The sequence below is a fragment of the Phaseolus vulgaris genome, chromosome 11 (genome assembly GCF_000499845.2).
Source record: "Phaseolus vulgaris cultivar G19833 chromosome 11, P. vulgaris v2.0, whole genome shotgun sequence".
Classification (NCBI taxonomy): domain Eukaryota; kingdom Viridiplantae; phylum Streptophyta; class Magnoliopsida; order Fabales; family Fabaceae; genus Phaseolus; species Phaseolus vulgaris.
This window is the reverse complement of record NC_023749.2, coordinates 14473086-14492101: the sequence shown is the minus strand read 5'-3', so window position 1 is coordinate 14492101 and position 19016 is coordinate 14473086. Positions and strand designations below refer to the sequence as shown.

General features: G+C 33.7%; 1 protein-coding gene across 11 annotated transcripts in view; it reads right to left on the bottom strand.

Annotated features, from left to right (window-relative positions):
- Positions 1-9304, bottom strand: part of LOC137818591 (uncharacterized) — a 32082-nt gene extending 22778 nt beyond the window's left edge. For 6 of the 11 annotated variants that reach the window (XR_011082096.1, XR_011082099.1, XR_011082097.1 and 3 more), the window contains exons 1-7: positions 9066-9273; positions 8370-8992; positions 7835-7995; positions 6779-6839; positions 2488-2553; positions 2296-2381; positions 2056-2122 (exon numbers count right to left, since the gene is read on the bottom strand). Coding sequence is in view for 3 of the 11 variants with exons in the window: in XM_068622125.1 (XP_068478226.1) it covers positions 2056-2122; positions 2296-2381; positions 2488-2553; positions 6779-6839; positions 7835-7995; positions 8370-8992; positions 9066-9210 (1209 nt within the window). In the remaining 8 variants the exon portion in view is untranslated. Of the gene's footprint in view, positions 1-2055; positions 2123-2295; positions 2382-2487; positions 2554-6778; positions 6840-7834; positions 7996-8369; positions 8993-9065 lie in introns of all 11 variants that reach the window. The other 5 variants (XR_011082103.1, XR_011082108.1, XR_011082106.1 and 2 more) reach the window with 2 other exon arrangements.
- Between the last annotated feature and the right edge of the window lie 9712 nt (positions 9305-19016).

Genomic DNA, 19016 nt, shown 5'->3' with positions numbered 1-19016 from the left:
CCCCAACTAGCATTGCCTTGCTATGCAATGACCATTTTCCTCATCGACAATTATCATGCTCTCTAAGCATTTAACTCCCTTGTTTGCTCTATATGACAACCTCTTGGATTTGTTGCTAGGGGAAGTCATCTAATATGCTATTTCACCTACATAGGTCCTTATATGGCCTCAATGTCCATGGCTTGGGCATTTTCGAACTCTCATCCAGCAGTTGGAATGATACAAAGTGATGCTGATCATTCTCTGTTTTATCTGTTAGAATGTAATTACTCATTAGTTATTATAGATTTATTAGTCATTAGCTATTATAGATTTATTAGTCATTAGCTATTACAGATTCTAGGAAATTAGGATCATTGATTCTTGATTATTAGGTAAGAACTTATTGTATTTGATTATGTAAAGTGCTATAAATACATATTGTGGTCTGCATTTCACACACAACATTCAGCTAACATTTTCTTTATATGGTAGTTTAGGTTTCTCAATCCACAAAAGGCCCCTATCTTTTTTTCTTTTCCTTTTTTTCTCTCGGGTGAATATCCCCAACCCCTGAGTGCCCTTTTCCTCCATCCCCGAGTGTTCTTTTCCTTTGGTGGTCGTTGTGACCATAACCACCTTCTCTGGACGACTACCACCCTTTGTTTGTCGCTCTGTTTTATCGCTTCACGTGCTCACACACAATTTCTTCCTAACATGTGTTTTACAAGCCCGTAACAAATTGCAGTTTTTCCCTTTTTACAACATAACCTACTTGACAACACTCCCTCTGCTTCATTCATCACACCCAAGAGCCCCTTTTGGGTTCATTTTCCATGGCTTTTGGCAGCTCGAACTTAAATATCACTTCTAGAATGACTTTTACTACTGTTCCGCTAATTCCATGTGAAAAACTAATTGGGACAAGTAACTACAGCTCTTGGGCTGCTGTTGTCCAGTTGTGGTTCCAAGGTCAAGTTTGTCACAACCACTTGACGAAACACACCAAAGACATTCCCAGCATTGATCAAGCTTGAGGGAACCAAATTGATGTCTCTTTGCGTAGCATTCTCTGGTTCTCCAATGATGTCAAATTGCAACCCCAATACCAAGCTTTTACGACCTATTATGATGTTTGGAACAAACCTGAGAGAGTTTACTTCAATGACAATCATAGCCTTTATAATGTTGTCTACAACCATATTTCACTAAAGCTGGAAGACCGTGATATAAAAACCTATCTCAGTAAGCTTGATCGCTTAATTGCTGATTTTTTATGCACTCATGCCTTTCACTAGTGATGTACTTTGTGATGCCTCCTTGTGTTAGTTTGGATTTTTTCCATAACAGATACCAATTTCCTTTATTCTGTATTTATGTTGTGTTCTGTTTTCTTATATGTGTTTTGGTTTGGTCCCCCCATGTTTTATACTCCTTTCTTTTCTCTTTTATGTTATGTTTCATGTGATGGCAGTTGATTGGTGGATTTTGAGTTGTCAACCATGAGATGTCAAAATTCATAGTGATGCCTAACATGAGTTTTATAAAAAAGAAAGGGTTGGTTAGTTATTTGTTCTAAAACCCATTGCTTTTTGGCAATTCATTTTATATCTTCTCTTAGGTACTTAAACCCTTTTGATTATAAAATTAAAATTCACTTTCTATTCTGCTTTTATACATGAAAAAAGTGACAGAAAGGAAAGAATATTTTATATATCCACCCATCTTGTCAACTTTTGTCAAAAATGATGGAAACTGAAATTTATCTCTTCATAGGAGAAAATGTCCTATGCTATTGCATTACTGTAATTGTGGCAAAATTAATGCAATTTACAAAATATACCCTGCATTTTATGAGGTTTTCTTGAATAATCCCAAGAATGTATCATATCACATTTGTTTGGCAAATTAAAAATAAAAGGCAGTGGTTCCATTTTTCACAGATATGTATTTGAAGTTGTTATAATCAAAAGAGCTTTATTCTGTGAATGTATACAATGGGTAAATATCCAAGTAGGCATTCCAATTAAACCAATTTTGAAAGATGATATATTTCATGCCCAATTTTGAACTTACTTGCAAATACGCTATATATGCATCTACAATGTCCTCGAAGGTACTACTAGCCTTGTCTTCTGTTCGTCTACAGTTAAGCAAAAGCATGAACTAGTAAGACATACAGTTCCATTGATGTGTAACAATGGTACAGAACCTATGCTAATATAAAACACCTGCAGATAATGGTCAAAAGAGTAATATTGCTTATAATAGTTTTTTTATAACTGTATATAAAATAACTAAAAAAGAAACGCTTACAGCGGAGGATAATTGCTTTGTTTAAGTGCATAAAGTTCAAATAGATGTCGAGGATTTGGTCCAAGTACCTCAGCAATCACTTTCCACTGAATTTAAGAAATATTAATTAAAGCTTGCAATGATTACTTGGAACTAAAATAAGAATTTAAGCAATAATATAAAAATTATTTAATTGTTATGAAATATTCATACTTCTGAAAGACTAAAGTAGTCCGTGACCATGTGCATTTTGGCTTCTTGTGGCGTCCATCCAAAGGTCTGCCAGGCAAAAGTTGTTCATGAATAATATGTACTAAACAATACAAAATAACAAATGAAAAAGAACTTATACACAACTATAAGGACAGCATATCTCAAAATCACCTTCACAACTAAATTGTAGGAAGAAGCAATATAATCATGATAGTCAAAAGCACAATTCAAATTGTAAGATAATGAGTCTACGATCTTCTTCTCCCTCTCCGATCTCGCGCCATCACAACTCGTGTGAGTGGCGACTCACGTAATGCAGACCCTCTTGTGGCAGTGTCTGTCTCGAGCTCATCACTTCGCAGCGATGTTCTTCACAGCAACGACGCCTTTCGTAGACTCAACATACCTCGTAGCGGCGCTTCTCATAGCGTCGATGTTACTCGCAGCAACACCTCTCACGATGGCAATGTTACTAGCAATGGCACCTCGACACTCCTCACTGCACCATGCATGTGACACGTCTTCGTGGCAGCTCTTAGGTAAGCTTCCAGTGTTTTTATTGGGTTGGGATGCATGACCCAATTTGTAACCCAAAAGCCCAGTTATTTTGCTTCCAAAGCCCAATTGCATAACGGAAAAAAACTGTGACTCCTCTCTTCCAAAAGTGAAAAATTGCCACTTCCTAAAATAATCAAGAAACTAGGCACCATGCTGCCACGAACGACTACTGCTCTCAACATCGCTTTACCCTCCCCAAAACAAAGAAATTTCCGCTCTTTCATCAGCTATTTAATTTCACTTGCAAACTCCACTCACTCTCATTCCAATCCATCTTTCTCCCTTCGTTTTTTTTTCCACCGCACCGCACCACTCTGCTCTTCAGTTTATAATAAACCAAGGTGCAGTCCAATTACACTTTCTCCCTCTACTTTTTTTCACAACACCACACCACTCTATTTGTCCTTTATAGTAAACCAAACTGCACTACATCCAAAGTGCAGTCCAATCCATTTTTCTCCTTCTATTTTTTCCACTGCACCCAATCTGCACTCCCAATCGTTAAAATGACTTCAAATCCAACTTCAAACTCCTATACATCCGTGACTCCAAAAATTGCTCCAGGAAATAGGAGTGATATAGCTTGGAAGCATTGTATCTCAGTTGTTAAGGATACTAGGAAACTTCAATGCAAATACTATCAAAAGGTAATAACAGGGGGAGTTTATTGGTTGAAAACATCACTGAGTTGGTACTCAAAATAATGTTGGAGCTTGCAAGGATGTTACTAATCAAGTGAAGAAGAAAATGTGGGAAATTGTTCTTGGTTTGCAACAAAATTTAAACAAGAAATGAAGCCTTAATATGGAGGAGGAAATGGCAGAAGCTCGTGAGAAAAAAAAAAGCAATGAAGCATTGGGCAAAAGTCGTAGTCCTAGAAATATAATTAAGAGAGTATTTAGTACACAAGCTACCATCAAAAACATGTTTAAGAAAGGTGTGAGAGTTTTAATCTTTCGTTGGCTGAGACATTTTGCACCTCAAAGAATTATTTTGCTCTGGCTAGCCACCCCATTGGATCCACACCCTCAAAGATTGGTAAGTCCACCCTCCAAGACCACAGTTTCAGCTCCCCTGCATCCTCTGCATCAGACTTGTTACCCTGTCTTGAACGTTCTTCCTTCCTTTCATCGCCATTCACCGAACTCTCCCCCCTCAGACATTTTGTCCCCTTTCATGATGTCCCGCAACATTTCTTTTATTCCTTTCAGGTCCAACATGCTTTCCTTCAACCCAATAATGTTTGCTCTCATTTCCGAAATCCATCTTCCATGTTCGCTGGTCAACTTCTCCAATGTCGTTTTCCTCTGTTCCATCCTCTCTTCCTCCCTCTATTTTTTTGTATCCGGCAAGTCAGACCAAAATGTTAGGTTCCCAGAAAGAAAGATAAAGATTCTCACAAAGAACAAAGTTAAAAAAATGAATAACTTTGTTTTTATTCCAGCACTGTCACAAAACACTCATAACACTTACAAAGGAAAACAGTTCCTTTCACACAAGTATTATCCTGTCACCACTTTACACATACAATCAGCTACCCCCTCCCTTATCGGGTTCGTGTTTATTTAAAGACCTCCCGTAACTAACTAACCCCCTTATCCTTTATTTTTAAATTTCCTCCTATTATACACCCTCCATATATTGTCCTTATTTTCTTTCCCAACAAAGGATGACCAAAAACATGACACAGAACACAGGGCTAGGTCAGACTCGTCCATAGCCAGTGACTCAGAGCCCATTATGCCTCAAAGGATTACCAGGAGCAGAGCACAAATTATTGGACTTGAGCACCAACTTTTTTCCCTGGTTTGTATTTCGGTAGAATAGGATTTAAATAGCATAAATTGGGCTTACCTAACTTCTAGAAAGATCTCCCCATGTGTCGCCAAAGTCACACTTCTCACACTAAGCACATGCTTAAATGTGAGAAGCATGTGCTCTTCTAGATCCACAATTAATGGCGCCTAATTAGGGGCATTGTTAGGCTTAGTTTGAATTTGAATTTCCCTCCCATTGCTAATCCACACAACACCTTAGGCTATAAATAGAGTGCCTTGCTCTCTTGTAAAACACACTAGATTTTGAGTAAAGAAACATTGTTCGAGTGATTTTTTGAGTGAATATTTCCTCTGAGTCTTATCTTGGAGCTTTCCTCCCCCAAGTGGCGGGATTCCTTCCATCACTCCATCATGGATGCTACAACCGCATAAGATCCATTTTCTCTTATTTCTTTCAATTCTCTTCCATTTTCGCCAATTCTCTCTCAATTTTAATGTGTAATTCCGTTTTCTATCATTTCTTGGGTGTCTTTTCTTTTTACTCTTTGAAGAGAACCTTCACATTTACTTAACCACTTGGTTAAATTTGTGACCAGTAGTGACAATCCTCACTAAGTATTCACCAATCAAAACTCTAATCCAAGAAAAACCAAAAACTCAATGTGTGCATTTTCCAAATCAACTCACATCATAATTGAACCTAACCTACTTATATACTATTATTTGGTCATATATCTAGTTGACGTGGGATCTCCAACAATATGTCTAGTTGATAAGATACTTCCCATCTACACTCTTTTTTAGGGCTTCTAGAGGACTTCTACCAACTTTTCTACAATAGATGCTAGCATAACTTTCTCTCTAATACATTCACTATGTAACTCCTTGTTAGATTTTATCTCAAAACCAATTAGCATTAAGTAAAGTTTCCAGCTAGAATATAACAACACCGCAAAAATTGAGATAAGCAATATGGGAAATTCCAACACCCATACCGCAAATGCTGTGGCACCGAACAATACGGGCAAAGCGAGATCAATCCACTCTGATACCAACTTTTATATGAGGAAAATAGCTTGAGTGATCTTCACTTCAAGATCTTAACTTCAATCTCTCTACTTATTCAAATTCATATATATATATATATATATATATATGAGTCACTTACAATAGAAGCTTAAGAAAAGAGAAAGAAAAAAATATGAGTTTGCCCCTAGGATTCTAGGTCACAGCTAGATCTAGTACAAAATAGTTTTTGCTTAGAAGATAATATAAACTACTCTAACAAAAGTCATCATTCTTATCAAGATGATTTGAGAAACACCAACAAAAAGACACGCCTTTGCCTTTTTCTATCCTTGTGATTTTTTATTAGGGTCATGGTAGGATTAAGCTTTTTTAGAAGCTAAATAACATTTAAACATTGTGGAAACCAAAATATGCCATCACAAAAAATTAAAAAGTGATGGTACTTTCAAGATTTCAAGCAGAACTCAATGACAAACCCTAAATCACCCTAAGAACGCAATCACAACTATGCCTTGCAACACCCCTAGTCACAAATGCTCCAACCACAATTCAAAATTGCAACACGTAAACATTTTTTCATGCCTCACCACCACAATAGCAGCCACTTTGGCCATTGTAGATAACATTGATTCATTTTGTGTTTATCGTCAACTTTTCTTCCTATGAAACTTAACCTCAAAAGGTAGCATAGTGTATCTTACCATGTTACCAATCACATTTTTCCATGGAAAGGAAGGTAGACATCTATAAAATACAGTTCTAGACTAATCTTATATTTTTTTTTACATGCTTGATTTGAAGGAGTAATGAGCATGTTCGTTCATGTATCTTAACTTAATGTCATAGACAAATTCTCATAATGATTTGTGTATATTGGTGTGTGTAGAAAGAAAGAGCAAAGGAGGAAAAAGCAGTTGTTCAAGTACCTCGCGTGAGATAAATATCTCCTTATATCCAAACTCCAAGAAAGCTTCATATGAGTAGTAACTAGGGCAAATAACAAGGTATTAGAATTAGTAGAAAGAATACCAAGGTAAAATAAATGTAGAAAGGGCAACACCAAATATTAAATTAGCACAAATACATAAGAACAAAGAATTCAGAATACGTGAATGTGTATAACATGAAAATCAACCTAGACCCAACATGAAACATTTAGTTCTTGAATATACGGTTCAATGTTAGACTTACTAAAGTAACACAATCATAATTGACTACTTGAAATCGTCACAAAATATGGTTTCTACAAAAGTAATGAACTGATACAAAAAATACTAGAATTGGTTCTAGTTATTCTAGTGTTGGCATCTAGCGGTGGCCTTTATCATTTGATATTGTTACATATATGAGTGATTACGTTAGATATATGATTTTTTTCCTTATTATTGTATTTCTTCTTTATTATAAATAAGAATACCTGTGTCTGTACCCTACACATAGCAGAAACAACAATTATTTTTTGAATGGCTATAATGCAAAATTTGTTTAGTTGCATGTTATAGGAATTTTATGCAGCAACAGCAGTTATTTTTGGAGGTTGTATTGCTCAAATTGTGCAGCATAAATACATTAAATACATACAGATACAACCACTCTTTTTGACTGTGTGATTGTTATTAACTGTATACTTGCATTTTTAATGTTCATGAATCTTACAATTCACGACACAATTCAAAATATAAGCTCTTTGATACAGAACTTGTATCCCGATTCAATTACCATGTTTTGTCACTAATCCTTTCAACAAATATAAATAGTTTCCCCATAGTCAAAAGTTGATATATCTATTAAAAAGATTGTAGTGCCTTCAATTCGAAAAAAGTAATTATGTGATTTGACAACCACAAGATTCCAAAGTAAAAAAATATAAACAAAATTAGCAAAAAAAAAAATCAAAATCCAGCATGTTATAAGAACTTTGTATGGTAAACTGCGACAAAATGTGAGAAGAAAGGGAACAAAGTTTAACATAAGAAAATCACCTATCAGATGTCACCAGGATAACAGGCAGACAGCGCTCGTTTGCACCCAAAGCAATCATTCTCCAAATGAGACTATCATGATATAGGGGTCCACTGACTGATAACTTGTTGTTTACCGTGGCTTGCTTTAGAACTTCAATATTGTTAATAACCAGCTTTGGCTGCAGTTACTTGAATATATCGTCAGTTTGAACATCTCATGTCACTAACACACTATGCAAAAAAAATAAAAAAATAAAAACAATCCAACGTGAACATCATGGCATAGATAAATAAGCATACAACATACAAAAAAAAATCGTTTCTGGATGTATACAAGTACGAAATGCATCTTTATTATATTCAACAATTTAATTCAAGGTTTATAATTATGTTCCAAAACCACAACTGCAATTGCAACATCATGGTTTTGGAGGTCACAGCAACAGCAATTGAGGCTAAACCAGCCCACAATTGCCAGAAGTGAAGATAATGGCATTCAAGAGTGCAATTTCAAACCTTGATTAAATTGAGTATTTTGCAAAACATCAAGTACCTGAAAATGATCAATTTCAGCAGCTTGTGACAACAACTCTAACAACAAGCAAGGCCAATCAGTACAAGAATGTGTCAAAGTCCTGGAGAACACACCGGTGTGATTCATATGTGAAATGGCATTGGCCCTCCACCCTTGCTGAAACTCGATTACCTTCTTCGCGAGCTTCAGTGCTACAACCGATTCCTTCATGTAAGAAGCCTCCTCAAAGGACAAATCATTTTTCTCCTTCTCTCCATATCCCAAAATCCGACCAACTTCCGCGGCCGTGCATTGCCCGGACATAGCCAATACGGCCCGGTCCCATAGCGCGGCAGGCGAAGCCCTGCCCGAAGCACGCCACTTGCTCTGCAGCACCTGGCGGAGGGCGGTGGAGAGACCGTGCCATTTGTTTAGGGTAGTGAATATTTGTTGGGAGCTGATGGTCCCTGCACGGACACCCTTCTCGGTCATGGACTCCAGGCAATGCTCGAGGATTTTGCGACAGTCCGAGAGGCGGGGCGGAGGGCAGGTGGAGCAGGAAGCCCACGGGCCGTGTGATCGGCCCGGGTCGTCTTTCATTGGGTCGGCGAAGTCAACGTAACCCGTGAGATGAGGGCCTCTATTCCAGTCGGGGAGTAAACCTGCGAAGAAGAAGAGGGAAACGTGAAATGGTTCTTAGAGGGAGAGAAATGAGAGAGAGAGAGAGAGAGATACGTTTAAGAATGAGGGTGGTTTTGCCGACGCCTCTGGGGCCGTGAAGGAGGAGGGGTTGGGGGACACGGTGGTGCTGCGCATGGTTGTTGAGGATGGTTTCTAGAAGGGGTCTCGGAACGATTCTCCATGCTTTCTTTGCTGCCATTTTGATCTATGGGAGATGGCAGTGAAGCTTATGCTTTCTGCTGTCTAGTACCACTCTTTTACTTTCAACTCAAACAAATGTACACCAATTTCTTAAACAATCATCTATTAAAAACTAAAGTTATGAATAATAACTATTAATATCTAAAGGTATTATTGTATCTGTATATTTTATTTTTATTATATATATTTATATTTAATATTAATATTCAAATAAATAATTAATACTTTATGTGAATTGTATTTTTTAAATATTAGTTTAAATATATTTTTTAATTTTATTATAAAGTTATGTATTTTTTATATATATGTATAAAATGTGGATACATAGATTAATAAAAAATTAAAAAATACAGATACATATATAAGATGTTGGGCATTATAACCAAAAATTAATATGTAATTAAAATTTTATTTGTTATGTTAACTAAATATTGATAGCTTTACCTATATTTGTTAATAAATGTACATAGATTAATATATGTATTTGTTAATAAATATATAAGAAAATAGGTGTGTATACAGGTTTGTTCATAAATGTACATAGGTTAATATATGTATTTGTTAATAAATATATAAGAAAGTAGGTGTGCATACAGGTTAAGAAGGTATTATTTTTAAAAATCACTATGTATAATTATTTTTTTATAATGCGCAAAGACCATATATTTATAAAGTTATGTGTAGTAATTTATTATTTATATATCAACATTTGTACATAACTATAAATATTTGTTAATAAATATATTAAGAAAATAGGTGTGCATACAGGTTTGTTCATAAATGTACATATGTTAATATATGTATTTGTTAATAAATATATAAGAAAATAAGTGTGTAGATTTGTTCTTCAATGTTCTCTTCATCCTTTTCAGCACTGTTCTTTGAGATTTGAATGCTTTTGTGATCCACTTCATCAAAGACAACATGACTATTTAGAGAATAGCCTATGAAGATACCATGATCAGTTTTTTCATCAAATTTTCCTAGGTTTTCCTTTCCATTGTTTAGGACAAAGCAGTTGCAATCGAAAACTCTGAGATGGTTGATGTTTGGTTTCCTTCCATTGAAGAACTCATAGGGAGTCTTCTTCAGAATTGGCCTTATTAGCACCCTATTCATCAGATAACATGAAGTGCTAACAGCATCAGCCCAAAAATACTTGGAAAGAGAAGATTCACTTAGCATTGTTCTAGCTAATTCTTCAAGGGATTTGTTCTTCCTTTCCACTACACCATTCTGTTGTGGAGTTCTTGGAGCTGAAAAATTATGCATAATTCCCATCTTTTCACAGAACTTGCTAAACTTTTCATTTTGAAATTCACCTCCATGATCACTTCTTATTGAGCCTATGTTGCTGTTCTTTGTATTTTGCAATCTTCTAGCAAGCTTCTTGAATGTAGAGAAGGCATCACTTTTTTTATTCCAATAAGAGAGTCCAAGTGAACCTAGAAAAATCATCCACAATAACAATAGCATAATAGTTGCCACCAAGGCTCATGGTTCTTGAAGCTCCAAAAAGATCCATGTGAAGTAGCTCAAGAGGTTTTAAAGAAGAAACAACATTTTTTATTTTAAAAGAGTTTTTCACTTGTTTTCCGTTTTGGCAAACTTCACAATTATGGTCCTTCTCAAACTTGAGTTTGGACAGCCCAATCACAAGCTCTTTAGAAATTAACTTGTTCAAGTGATTGATGTGAATGTGAGCAATTCTTCTATGCCAAAGCCAAAACTTATCATGCTTGGATAGAAGACAACCAATTGAACAAGGATAAGAGATATCTAAAAGATAAACATTATTGATTCTCTTAGCAATCAACATTACCTCTTTTGTGTTGGGAAGACAGATTTCGCAGGAGTTTGTTTTGAAGATAACTTGATATCCTTTGTCACACAATTGACTAATGCTCAGCAGATTGTGCTTTAAACCTTCTACATAGAGAACATCATGGATGACCAAGATATCTTTGTCTCCTATGGATCCTCTTCCAAGAATCCTCCCCTTGTTGTTGTCCCCATAGGTAACGTGCCCTTCTTACTTAAAGGATATGCTTAGAAACTTTGATTTGTCCCAGTTATGTGCTTGAGCACCCACTGTCCAGGTACCATTGCTGCATGCTCTCCTTCAAGATTTCCTACAAAGAAGATTTTCAAGTAAAAAGATTTGGTCCCCTCTTATGAATGTGGGTCCATTTGGTTTACATTCATCATTTGAACCTTTACAACATTTGGGAATCCACTTCATAAAGCCCCTAGGAACAACATATTTTCTGATTTTACGGAATTTGACAGAATGGCCTCTTTCCATGCAATAGAAGCATGTAACAACCGGTTGTTTCGACAGATCAATCGGTTGTTTTTCTGGCAGTTTCGAAAATGACTTTGAAAATCTATCTTGCTTGTTCTATGGGTTAAAACCCAGTCCAGCTTTTCCAAAAACACAGTTTTGAAATGCCAAGACATTCTCAAAGTTGGATTGACCTTTTGAAAGCTTATCCACAGTTTTAACAAGATAATGAACTTTCTTTTCAAGATTTTCACAATTTTCACAAATAAGAGTATCACACTTGCAAAAAGAATTTTTGTAAACTATTTCAAGGTTTTCAAAATCTGTTTTTGAATTTTCCAATTCCTCTTCCAGTGTTTTGACTATGTTTTCAAGCCAGCTATTCATTCCCTTTAACCGGTTGTTCAAGAGGGCCAATCGGTTAGCTTCTTCATGTGTTTCTTGAAAAGCTTGAAGCAATTGACTGTAATTTTCATAATTGGAAGAGTTAGAGGAACTTACACTGCTTGAATCATCTTCCTTTTTGGCCATGAAGCAGAGGTTGAGGCTTTTTCTGTTTTGCCTTCTTTTCCTTCGTGCTTGACTTCTTGTCCTTACTTCCTTTGATTCATTGATGTTCCCATGAGTAGCTTTGAGTATGTCTCACATCTCTTTGGCATATTTGCATTTTGATATCCTGAAAAACTCATTAGTATCCAGTGCAGAAGCTATTATGTTTTGAGCAGTACAATCAAACTTGACCATCTTACATTCTTCATTGGTCCATTGGGACCAAGGTTTTGCAATAAAAGATCCATTCTTTTTAAGCTTTGGAATGAAAGGGCCATTTTCGATTGAATCCCAAATTCCTTGATCAATGGATTCAACAAAGATTTTCATTCTAGCCTCCCAATACTTATAGTTCAAACCACAGAATAAAGGTTTTGTTGATTGAAGCACCTTCCTCGAAAGATAGTTTTCCAGCCATTGGAAAAGATTTTTCGGATCAAACTTGAGTATCTTTCAAGTACCAAGCTCTTGATACCAATTGTTAGAATGTATGACTTTAAACTAGAGGGGGGTGAATGGTTTAAAGAGGATTTTCACAATCTTTTTAGTCTAGAATGAAATTCCTTCGAGAAAAACTTGATTCAGAATTCAGTTTGCTAAAACACAAAGTAATTTAGCACAACACCAGAAAAACAATCGGTTGTTTCGCAGAAACAATCGGTTGTTTATACCAGTTAACAAATATAAATTGAAATTAAAGAGTTTAAGGGATAGAGAGATTGCACACACAGGTTTATACTGGTTCACTCTTAAACCAAGAGCTACATCCAGTCTTCCTAGAAACTACTGGGGAATCCACTAAGTAACCAAACCTAGATTACTTACAACACCACCAAAGAAGTGACCTTGATCCCCTCAAAACACACCCCTTTGGCTCAGCACAAACACCACCAAGAATGTTGATCTTGACAACCTCAAGAGCACACAACACTTCTCGGCTTCACACACAGAGTTTACACAAAGTACAGAAGGATTACACTTGTTACAGAATGATCTGAAATCAATACAAATGAAAATCCTATTCCACACTCTCTTGATCAAAGCAATCTCAAAGCAATCTTCAACTCTTGAAAAGCAAAATCAGTGAAAAACTCAAATCTATTTTTCTATGATTAAATCTCAGTTCTTGTTTGTTACATAATCTGAACAAACTATTTATTGCTTTCAAAGACTAGTCAAAGCATTTAAAACTGGAGCGCATTCAGTTATAAAATCATTTAAAGCTCAATCAAAGCACAAAACAGTTTTCTGTTATGGTTCCAAAACAAACAATTGATTGAATGCTCGAATCAATCAGTTGTTTTGGTTTGACAGCAAGTCAACCACCAAAAACAGTTTTCAACCTTTCTCTAAACACCTAAGTATAAAACAATCGGTTGTTTCGACAAAACAACAGGTTGTTTTTCACTTAGTTTGAAAAACACTTTTAATTAAAAAGGTTTGAGAATACTTAAGCTTTGGATTCAATCAAGAGTGGATTTACACAAATAATCTACCCCAGATCCTATTCTAAAACACCTCAGCAACAATAAGTTCATCTAGCCTTTCATCAAACACAAAGGATTTGGATTTTTCAAAGCTTGAACACACTTGATTCAACAAAAATGACTCAAATCAACACAATATGAACCAATTAAAATTGCAAGAAAGTCTGAAATAAAGCAAAGTTAAAACAACAACATAAAACTATATGGAATCCTACACAAAATTACACAAGGATTGCTCAAGAACAATTAAGCACAATGCACCGATTGGAATTTCCAAACAGCACACCAAATCAAATTAAAAATTAAAAAATAACAAGACAATATGGAGATTACAAACAACACAGAATCTAGAATCAAACACAAAAATTAAAATGAAAAGAAGAAGGCACACTTAGCTCTTGAAGAACCATAACTCATGATACCAAATGATGGAAGAGTGCCTTCATCCGTTGAGATTTCTTTGGTGGATTGACGGAAGCTTCATGGATTGTAGCGGACTAGAAGCTCACTTAGAGCTTGTGGATTCCTTGAAGGTGAAGGATAGGTATGGAGAGTGATAGGTGAGGCCTAATGACTTGGTCTAGTGGAAAATTGAAGATCAAACGTTTATCCTATGGAGGGTAGGAGACAAGAGTGTAATTGACACAAATTTGGCAGCAATTCACTCATTGATTAATCTTACAAAATGAGAGTCAAGCACCTCAATTTATAAGAGAGAGTGTTGAACATTTTGGAGCCAAAAGTTTAAAATTCAAAATAAAACTCTCCACTGAGGAGGTGTCATGTGGAGTCATGCTTTCCATGTTTAGCTCACACCTTCCATGTTAAATCCTCTCCACTCCTATGTTGCCATGTGGACATCCATGTGCTCCATGCCAAGGTATTTTCGTTCTCCAATATGCCCTAGACGTTTTAGGGTTACATTGGGCTCAAAGAAGCCCAATTGTTACCCTAACTAGTCACTTTTAACTCTAACTAGTCATATTTTACTATTGGCCCAAATACAAGCCCAAAAACCTATACTACTTGGCCCAAATATTTGGTCCAATTATTTAATGCTACTAGGTCCAATACATGGACCATAAAATCCTAAAAAACTTTATACAATTTATTTAAGCTAAAGCTTGGCCCAAAAATAATGTTGACTAGTCAGTAGAAACTCAGTCTTCTTGTGTTCTTCTGACCAAAACTCTACTTTATGTTTTGATGACTTGGATGACTTTTTGAATATGTTTGTACATTCCTTCACCCTAGAGTTTTCCTCTTGATTGGGCCTACAAAAATAAACAAAAGCTCAATTTAGATCCATATTTGCAATTAAATCAATAAACAACTTTTAAGTCTTCATCCTCCTTATTGTATGGTTGTGTGATGCTAAACGGTTTCCATCACTTAGTCTATTTAATCTTTCCCAAACCTTATGGAAATATCTTTGTTTAGCACTACTAGTCTCAATAATACCAGCGGGCTTATTAGTTAAGAGTGACAAATCAAGATCTAGGACACCTAAGTGAAACTAAACTTGTTCAGACCATTTAGGAAAATTAAGTCCATTAACTTGCGAATGAAGAGAGAGACAAAACCAAATGCTGCATATAACATATAATGTTCACAATTTAATGCTTTGAGTTATGAATATAAACATATAATACAAATTCAAATAACATTCATATAAACAATAAATGTTCATTCAAGTTCTCCTCTGGGTGATCCAACAATGCATTTTAATAAACATAATTGATGCTAATAAACATAACACACACACACATATATATATATATATATATATATATTCTTACGTAAATGGTAATTAGATATACTCCAATTAGACATGTTTGCAATCTTTGGATATACTAAATATATTAATTAATTATTATCATATTCATAATTATAAACAATTAATCAACCTTTGGGTGATCCTTAAACATCTTATAATCAATGAACTTCAATTCACCCATTACAAAATATAGATATGTATAAATCATTATATCATCTCATTAATAGCATCACATAATCATGGGTAATTGAATTTTATTAAATTTTACATTTATCAAAACATTCTAATTTGGTCACTTTGGTGACTACCAAATTATTCTTAATGTACATAATTTTATTGAAGGACTGTGATTTACTTTTCTTATTTTATAATTTTTATTTTAACCCTCAAAACTACTTTATGTCATTTCAAGGACAATGTTTCTTATTGTGGAGTTGTTTGTGTTACTTTCCTCCCACTATCATAATTTTGATAATATTATACTTTTATAATTGTACTTTAATATTTAGTGCTATTATATATAACTTGTTCATACTATACTAACAATTTATTACTTTTATGTCTATGCAATCAAATCAACTTTGAATCATCATAAAGAAGAATAATTTACTTTTCAAATGCAATAATTTATTAATTTGACGAAAATAATAAAGGAGACATAAAGCAAAACCATTAAAGGTTTAGTCATTAAGCAGCGTAAATATATAATTGATAAAATTATCAATTTTCTCATCAATAAAAGTAGGGTTATTAATTGGTGAAAATAATTGACAAAAATAATGAAAAATCATACATTCTTAATACTATATGATTTTCATAGTCTCATAGATTGATATATGTTACCTTGATCCATATAGATTTGTTCTTCAATATGTTGATAATAGACAATCACAACATTAGTTTTCTCCTTCTTGACCCTTTTAACACTTCTAGAGACTTTCTAATAAAGAAGAAAGTGTATCTCAATGACCAATTTCTCTCCCTTAAAAATAATAATCAGCACATTCCATCAATGTGCTTAAAATATAGAAACTAACTTTTTTAAAATTTTATAACCAACTAATATTATATTTTATTTCATTATTTTTTTATTATATATTATTTTATAATTTATTTTTTAAACCACATATGTCACGTAGTCCATCATGCATATTTACAAGAACTATTATAAGGAAGTTCAGATAAATGAATTACTAAACCAACTTCGAGGTAAGAAACTTTGAAAGAAATTTTATTATACACGAAGAAAGATAAAAAAGAAAGCTTTAAGAGAAGAACTATATAACTAAATTTGACAAATTGTACAAATGACGATGTAGAAAAAAAACTGGAATATTACGAATTCTAAAAGTAATTACAGTTATTTATTACTCAATAATTTAAAATTATAGATGTTTGAAAACCGGTAATAAAATATCATTTAAGAACCTAATATAAGTTCTATTATTAAACTTCATTATTATCACTCAATAATATATAATATATATGTTATATATATTCAACTTCACATTTTATTATTATTATCTTAGTTTGGTTGATTCTTTCTACACCATATCAATTCAAACTATCCAACATACTGATGTGAAATGTCCGTTTTATCCTTAATGATTTAAAATTTTTGTTTTCTAGATATTCATATATGTAAGTTAACTCAAAAAGTTCTGGATATACAAATCCGGAACTAATATGTCACTTCTGGATTTCACCATCCGAAAGCTTATTTGGACAATGTAAATGATCTTCCGGATGTCAAGATTCATAAACAAACATAAATGAGTTATGGATCTCAATTTTCAACACCATTTGCAGCACACCATTCTAGATATAAAAATCCAGAACTCATAACTCCCTTATGAATATTACCATCCGGAAGTTTAAATAAAATATGAAAATGACCTTTCAAATTTTAAAATTCAAAATTTATAAAAATCACTTATGAATTTGTGCATTCGTAAGCAAAAATGAAATCAAAAACAATATTGGATTTGAAATTTTATGTTGGGTGCATATCATAAATGATATGGTGCAGGAATAAATTACCCTTTAGTTTTTATTGATTTGGTATGCGAATGGATTTTAATTTAGTTTTTTAATTAAAAAATAATGAATTGAAAACTCAAAATTTATCACTAAATATTAATTTAATCTAAAAACATTGTAATATACAAATTTAATCTAAAAGCATTAAAAATGTGTGAATGTTTACTTTTATAAGATGAGAGTAGATTAAAAGCATAATATAAGGGATGACTGTTTATATATATAGGGGATAACTGTTATGTTTTGGAAAGACTTATTGGAATTGAATAATAAGCTTATTTGAAGATGAAAAAAATATTTATTGTTACAGTATGAAAATAAAATTTGTGAAATTAAGAATTGAAAGGAAACTCTTATTAGTAATTATGAACTTAAAATTTTATTTTAATCTCTTAAAAGACAAATAACAATTATTCGTTGAGATTATTATAAAATAAAAAATTTCAGCTCTAAGTTAAAATAATTGCAAAGTTAACAAAATTCAACAAATTTAAGTTAGAGAAATATTATCAGTGAATAGTAATGTCGGATTAAGTAATGAATATAAGAAAAATAGAAAATTTCGTTAATAATATTTATATTAACATTACTTCTTATATTCTTCAAGTTACAAGAGTCATAATTATTCATCAACTAGCATGTCATTGAAAACATTTTGGAAGTAAGTGAAGCGCTAGACATCCACTAAACAACACAACTTGACACATAATTTTTTTTTAAATCTTCCTTATAACTCTCCATGTCCACAAAATTCAACTTGGCTATCTCAACCTTCAAGTCAACCCTTGCATTCCTCAACTTTCTCTTAAAACTTTGTTGCACTCTCTTCTCAAACCTTACACTTACCTTATACTTCAGCTTGATCTGTCTTAACCTTTTCCTTACCTACTTTAGCTATTTTTTAGCATCTCCATCTTGACTAAGAGGTCTTTATTTTTTGTTTCCACTTCTTCTATCCTTTTTTTTTTCTAAAGATGATTGTTCTATTAACAACTTGTTCTCTTTAGTTTTGGGTGATACACCAATGTCATTATCAATAATAACCTTCTCTAACTCTTTACTTTTCTCAATAGTTGATCTTTTTTTGGTAGTTTTCACTTTTCAAAAATAAGTAATCGACATACACCTTACTAACATAACTTTCAAGATTTGAAGCATTTGGTAAGGTTCACAGTCTTCAACAAGTCGACATAAAAAAGGCAAAAAAATTCCCTTAGCCTTAACTATACTGACTTTCATATTTACATGCCACAAGGAGTTTGTATTGGGTACGGAAGTAGATACATGGACCACCTAAGTGAGAGACCTTCTTTGCTTCTAATAAGCAAAGATGGTCAAAATATATGGTAGTGATTTAGAAGACCTAGTCATTGACTGAGATGCATTTAAGGTCAAAACTTGAGTTATCTAGTAAAGAGATTTAGGAATAACGATCTTGACTTAAGGAAATTTAGATGTGCTTCAATTAATGGGTTGAAGGAGCAAGCCTCATCCTTATTCCCCTTTAAGAGCCCTTTTAAAATAAAAAAGAGTTATCATTCAAGGTAGGAGCCACAAACTTGACGCGTAATTGCTTATGATCAAACCCTTTACTTATGATATATGCACACCAAAAAAATAAGATAAGGTATAACAAATTATAAACATAAATCCTTCAACATGAAGAA